The sequence below is a fragment of the Mus caroli genome, unplaced genomic scaffold (assembly GCF_978045245.1).
Source record: "Mus caroli unplaced genomic scaffold, Mus_caroli_1 scaffold_4, whole genome shotgun sequence".
NCBI classification, from domain to species: Eukaryota; Metazoa; Chordata; class Mammalia; order Rodentia; family Muridae; genus Mus; species Mus caroli.
In genome coordinates, this window is record NW_028227259.1 from 89125217 (window position 1) to 89132535 (window position 7319).

The 7319-nt window shown below is 38.5% G+C and overlaps 1 protein-coding gene across 1 annotated transcript in view; it reads right to left on the reverse strand.

The window, feature by feature from the left end:
- Positions 1-6945, reverse strand: part of LOC110295242 (transmembrane protease serine 11F) — a 32513-nt gene extending 25568 nt beyond the window's left edge. Inside the window, exons 1-2 of the mRNA XM_085836361.1 lie at positions 6902-6945; positions 3695-3849 (exon numbers count right to left, since the gene is read on the reverse strand). Of these exons, the coding sequence (XP_085692487.1) occupies positions 3695-3849; positions 6902-6945 (199 nt within the window). The remainder of the gene's footprint in view (positions 1-3694; positions 3850-6901) is intronic.
- Positions 6946-7319: the final 374 nt, after the last annotated feature.

Genomic DNA, 7319 nt, shown 5'->3' on the forward strand with positions numbered 1-7319 from the left:
ACTATTTGTGTTTTTCTATATTTCGTATAAAAAAGAAAGAAAGTCCAGAATGCAACTAGTAATGGACATTTATTTACAATAAGTATTTAAAAATCAGAAAAAATAAAGAAAATAAGGAAGGAAGGAAGGAAGGAAGGAAGGAAGGAAAGAAGGAAGGAAGACAAATAATTCAGTATGAAAATGAGATAACCCAAGTGAAGATGCTTCAATCCCATGTGGGGAGGAGAAGAAAGCAATCACAGGAGGCATACAGAGGGAGGGACCAGGGTGGGAGAGTGGAAGGGGAGGGAAACATGATCAGGTGTGGGATTGGGGAAGGGGAGAGGAACAGAAGAGAAGCCCTGAGAACCAGCAGAATGAATAGAAATATGCAACCTTGGGGGTGAGAAGTTGGGGGATACTCTAGAAAGTACCAGAGACCTGAAAGGTGAGAGAATCTCAGGACTCAAAGGAAGGGACTTTAGATAAAATGCCCAAGAATGGAGAGAGGGAACTTGTAGAATCCACCTCCAATAGAAAGACAGGGCATAAAGTGGAGGGATGGGGTTGCCATCCCACAGTCACAACTCTGACCCAAAATTGTTCCTGTTTGGAAGAACTTCAAGAACAAAAATTGAGAAGAGCCTGAGGAAAAGGAGGTCCAGTGATAGGTCCAAATTGGGATCCAGCTCACGAGGAGGTCCCAAGGCCTGACACTATTACTGATGCTATGATGTGCTTACAGACAGGAGCCTAGCACGGCTGCCCTCCAAGAGGCCCAAAAAGTAGCTGAGACAGTTGCAGATACACCCAACCAATGGACCGAAGTCGGGGGCTGCTGTGGTTGAATTAGGGGGAGGCTGGAAGAAGCTGAGGAGGAGGGCAACCCCATAGGAAAACCAGCAGTCTCAACTAACCCTGGACCCTTGAGATCTCTCAGACACTGGGTCACCAACCAGGAAGCATATAGAAGCTGGTCTGAGGCCCCTCAACACGTTCACAGCAGAAGATTTCCTGGTCTGGCCTCAGCGGGAGAAGATGCACCTAACTATGGAGATACTTGAGGCCCTAGGGAGTGGGGAGGCCTGGTGGGAGTGGGGTGGGGTGGGGTGGGGTGGTTGGTGGGTGGGGACATTTTCTTGGAGACAGAGGGGAGGAAGAATGTGATGAGGAACTGTGGAAGGAAATACTGGGAAGGGGGTAATGACTAGACTGTAAAAAAAATAAAAGTGATAGATAAAAAAGAAAGAAAGATATAAAAATAAATTTAAAGGAAAGAAAATAAGATGAAAAATTTTGAACAGACACTTTAATAATAGGAAACACAAATGTCCTATCGATTCATGGATTGGTCCTCAATAGTTCTCAACATCATTACTGATCATGCAAATGCAATTGAAATTAAAATGGTAATGTAGATGCTACCTGAACCAAATTAACTATTATAAAAAGGCATGGAAATGCTAATGTTGGTGAAAATTTGTGGCAATGATAGTTAACATGCAGAAGAAATAAAGATGAACAGCCAACTTAAAAGAAGACTCTCCCTAGCCCAGGGTTTATACAGATAGAGAATTTTACATCTTCATGTTGGCTAGGCAAACCCTTGTACAGTTCACAGGTATACTAAAGTATATGTATAAAGTACATAGCGGCTGATATCTTTTAGCATCTATAAGTTTCATTAAAATACAAATACAGAAAAAGCAAGTAAATTGTGGTAAATATAAGACAATACAAGTTTATTTTTATACAGTTCTGGAAGTCTCATGTCAGTTGGTAGGTTTAAAGTCTCCATGTAGTGGAGTTTGGTCCTTCTGGAAAAATCTGTGCCTTGTCATTTCCTAGAGTGACCTCATCCCTTGGCTCCTGTCACCTTACACATTCTCCCATTCTTTTTCAGTGCCTTCCCTCCTTCAACCTTTTTCCCCTGTCTCTTAGAGGGATCCTTGCAATTAGGGGCCATACAGAAAATCCATACTAATATCCCCATCTCAACATTAATGATGGCCTGCATGTCTCTTCTGCTGTGTAACATTCACAAATTCTGAAGATTTGGGTGTGGACCTCTTTGGATGAATATCTTTCCCAATCATTATGATAGTTCATTTAAAATACTTCTAGATATTTTTATTGTTCCTTCCCTGTTTCTTCCTTGAATATCTATAGCATTAGGGGTGTATAGGTTCTTCTGTATTTACTTGATATCTTTAAGATATAGTCTCATCGTACAGAACATGCTGACTGAGAATTTGGTATGTGTTTCAGGTTGGCCTTGTGACTCTTCTGAATCAGCCTTCCAGATTCTAAAACTACAGGCATAGGAAAGTATTTTAAACATAACAATACTTTATTAACTTTTAGCCCACAATGCTGACAAGAAAGATAAAATTATGGAAGGTGATCTGATTTGGGTTTGTCAAATAAGTAAGTACTATTAATGAGCCAACAACAATAGCTGGGAATTTTGGATATTTTCATTTTTTCTTTTCTTTTTTTTTAAAACAATTTTTATTAGATTTTTTTCTTCATTTAGGTTTCAAATGATTTCCCTATACCCTCCCGTTGCCCTGCTCCCCAACCCACCCACTACCTCTTCCTGGCCCTGGCATTCCCCTGTACTGGGGCATATAATCTTTGCAAGACCAAGGGCCTCTCCTCTCAATGATGGCCTACTAGGCCATCTTCTGCTACATATGCAGCTAGAGACACGAGCTCAGGGGGTACTGGTTAGTTCATATTGTTGTTCCCCCCCTTTTTTTCTTTATACATTGTTCAGTTGTGGTGTTATTATTATGACTGGTGGGAGTCCTTAAAACTTTTAAACAAAATTACATTTATTTATGCTTACAAAGATGCAAAGACAAAAGACAGAAGACATAGCTGTGACACTAACCATTTTTGCATACAGATAGGAATTAGTTCTGAGGTTTATGTTCTTGCCAGTCATGAAATAATTTGACTTTCCTTCAGATAAAATGCTGGCTTTGACTTTTTAAAAGTGTTTTGGGGTAACTTTTTTTATAGCTTTACCCTTCTCTTCCTTTTCATTCCTTCCTTCCCCTCTCTTTTCCATTGTTCTAATCCACCTCTCTCCTGTACCCCACCCCCACCACTCTGTCTCTCTCTATGTCTCTGTTTCTTTAGTTCTTTGTGGCATTGGGGATTTGAATCTGCATCCTAACACCTGCTAGGCAATTGCTCTTGTACTGAGCAACAAACACTCTCAGCATCCTTTGTTTCTTAAGCTTTGAGGCAGGCTGTCTGCTTGATCAGGCTGACCTTGATCTTACTCTGCAACCCAGAAGGTCCTTGAATTTGTCACTTTCCTGCTTTGGTCTTCTGAATAGCTGGGATACTAGGTATCTCCACTGAGTTAGCTATCAGAAGCTTCTTAGAGGTATTCATTAATATATTGATTGTGAGAAGGGCAAGCAAGCTCATAACTTGATTATATATATATATATATATATATATATATATATATATATATATATATATATATCTTCTTTGTGTTTCATTTACATTTGCCTACCAGTGTAGTGCCAATTTAAAATTCTATTATGTAGAAACGTGTAATATAAGCTTTCTGTTCTGAGCACACTGTACGTTTACATCGCTAAAATATTATATTTGCCATTTAATGTCATCAAAATGTCAAATTTCGAAGCAACAGAATGCACTTATACAATAGAAACATGACCTGGATACTTACCTTCAACAACGAAATGAGTGACGATGCCAATTGTGATTCCTACGATTGCGACAATTGCCAATGTGAACAGAGCTAGTCGAATAGGGTCCCAAAATTGTTGTTGTCTTCTTTGATATTCGATTTGTGGGTATGCAGTTTTTGAAAATTCAACTGGTCTGTGATAATAGAACAAAACATAACAATTCAAAAATTTGCTCATGTGTGGTTCTAATGTTCGTTCCTTTGTGAAGTAATTTGTATTGCTAAGAACACTGGGTTACTTGACTCTCAACAAAAGCACTGTGTAGAGTGCATCCTTCCCCACTCCCAAACCACAAGCACAGTCGACACTTTAGTAAAGTTCTATCGATGTGATCATTTCTTGGCTCTCATTTTTGTGTGTTATACTAGCAACTTAAAAGTTTGCTAGTGAGATATAAAAGCTAAATTTAAAAACTGATACTTCATAAATAATATTTTACATCATTTAAGTAAGGGAGATTTTAAGCACAAGTTTGCATAGTTAGATAAGTTGTAATCAGTAAACAACAAAAGACTTTAATAGACTTAAAAAAAAACAATCTTAAGAAATTCTTAATGATTTGTTTTTTAAAGTAACCATACAGGCTCAGTGGTTAACAGCATTGGCTACTCTTCCAGAAGGCCTAGATTTGATTTCCAGCACCTACCATAGTGACTCACAACTAACTCTAACTCCAGTTCCAGGGTGCCAAATGCCGTTTTCTGGACTCTGCAGGTTCTGTATGCATGTGGTGCACAGATATGCATGTAAGCAAAAACACTCACATGCATAATCAAATCAAATCAAATCAAATCAAATCAAATCAAATCAAATCAAATCAAATCAAATCAAATAGAAAACATTTTCTAAAGTAACAGCATCACTTATAAGACATGAGCGGTGATCTTTGTATTTTGTTGGTATACCCAGCCAACCCTCACAGCTTGAGAGTTGTACTTGGTGACACTTGTTACTCCGGGCCCCTGTGACTGGTCCTACTGACTTGTCCAAGGTTCCCTGGTGCACTTCTTCTTCTAGGAACTGCACATCATTTGGACCATCTTTTATCCAACACAGAAGTTGTTATTTACTTAATTTCTGAGTCCTCAAATAGCATTCTGTGCTATGATTTTTGTAAGTTTTATGAAAACCCACCATTTTGTTTGAAAGATATGAATTGAAAATATTCACTAATATGAAGCAATTCTTTTTCTTTTGTACTAGATGTTTAGTTTTTCCATTTATTTTAATTGATTAATGGAACTATTCAGGATAATAAAATTAATAATAAAATGAGATAAAAAATCATGATATCAGACCCTTTTATAAATATTGCTAAACACTTTACATACATTGCTTCGTTTATGCTAACCTCAACTTAGAACACACCTCATCATTATTAGTACTCTTAATATCAATAACAATAATAGTGACAATGGTAGTAATTACTATTTCATTAGCAGTTTTAACTTATGGATTTACCATCTAGATTTGATCAAAAAACATTGTGTGCACAAATGAAATACTCAAACAATAAAAATGTAGCTTATAAAGCAATTCTTAAGTTATTACCAATGACATTAAAGTGCTTCACAGACCATAATATTTACCTTAAGGTTTTGATATGTACTCTGCCTAGAGGCTACTTGTACTTTAGCAGAGGAGAAAGACACAGAAACAAGTTGGTTTAGCGTAATTTAAAAAGTTTATATAAGAAGCAATTAACCCTTGGAGAGATATGACAGGAGATCTTTATTATGAAGTCTACATTATGGTTTTTGAGTATTTTTTTTCACGAGTTTTTGAGGCAGGCACTCACTACATAGCCTGACTAACTTGGAACTTGCTATGTAGGCAAGGCTGCCTTCAACCTACAGATTTTCCAATCTACAAATTGATGCCTGACAATTCCTTGAGAGTTCTGGGATTAAGGAGATGTGCTGCTGTGCCCAACTTAGGCTACAATTTTGAAGAATGAAAGTTTACTAGTATGGTGATTTGAATATGTTTGGCTCTGGAAGTAATACTATTAGGAGGTGTGGTCTTTTGGAATAGGTGTGGCCTTGTTGGAGTAGGTGTGGCCTTGTTGCAAGAAGTGTGTCACTGTGGGGCTTGGAGACCCTCCCCCAGCTGCCTGGAAATCAGTCTTTTCCTGTCTGCCTTCAGAACAAGATGTAGAACTCTCAGCTCCTCCAGCGCCATGCCTGCCTGCCTGCTGGCTATCATGCTTCCAGCCATGATGATAATAGACTGAACCTCAGAACCTGTAAGCCAGCCCCAATTAACTGCTATCTTTTTTAAGAGTTGCCTTGGTGATGGTGTCTCTTTTTTACAGCAATAGAAACTCTAAGACAGCTACATATAGGAAGAGAGAGAGAGAGAGAGAATGTGAAAAAGGGAAACTAAAAGAGTGAGTTATGAGAAGCCACTCTGTACTAATAATTAGTATCAGAATTAAAAATATAGATAAAATTGGACTTTTGCGCTAAAGAACATACGTACTACGAAGTATATGCAGACAGGAAGCCTTTTCCAATACTACAGCACTAAAGAAGGAAACAGTAGAATAAATTGCTGTAAACTTATGAATATTTATAATCCTAAAGAGGGGTAGAAATTTCCCTGCAGGAGCTGGGCAGCCAGAATTTTAATCAGGTCGTGAATAAAGGATAAATGTCACAGGTATGAGTAGGAATGGGGATTAGTCAAGACATGGTATGTCAGGAGAGAGATCACGTTGAAGATCCAAGAGCAAGATGCTGTATGCCAGGATTGAGGTTGCGGCGTGGGATGGAAAGAAAAACATAAATCCAGTTGTAATCCTTGAACCTCACTGAGTGATTGACAGGGTGTGGGACAAAGAAATGATTGGCAGGTTACTTGTGTGGCTGTCCAGGCAAATTCTTGTCCTTCTAGGAAAGAGGAGGACAATTAAAGGAAAAGACAGTGCTTCCAATTAGGTATCAATGAAGCTAATACACAGCTGAGGCCGAGACATCTGGATACAACACACTCCTTTATTTTTCTTGTGTCACCAATGCCTATTTATATGGTTGCAATGGAAGCAACTGTTACAGTTGAAGCTGCACCTCCCAGAAGAAAACGTCCCATGTACCCATGAGCACTGCTCTTCTTCTCACCCACACTAAAAATATTTCCAAAGTCCATGACAGTAAGTATTCTTGCTTATTTATTTTGTGTATTACCTAAGGTTGTCATTCATTTGTATTCTTAGTCCCCCTCTCTTCATGATGTCTTGATTTCATTCCTACAGCCTGACCCTTTCAAAAGTCATGAATGAGAATCAAATTTTATCAAATCCAATGTGATGATAGGTAAACATTATATCATAAGATGCACCATGATGAAAAGGAGTCTTCTTCTTTTTCTTTTTCTTTCTTTTTTTTTTAATTACATCTTTTCCTCAATTACATTTCCAATGCTATCCCAAAAGTCCCCCATACCCTCCCCCCTACTTCCCTACCCACCCATTCCCATTTTTTTGGCCCTGGCATTCCCCTGTACTGGGGCATACAAAGTTTGCATGTCCAATGGGCCTCTCTTTCCAGTGATGGCCGACTAGGCCATCTTTTGATACATATGCAGCTAGAGTCAAGAGCTCCG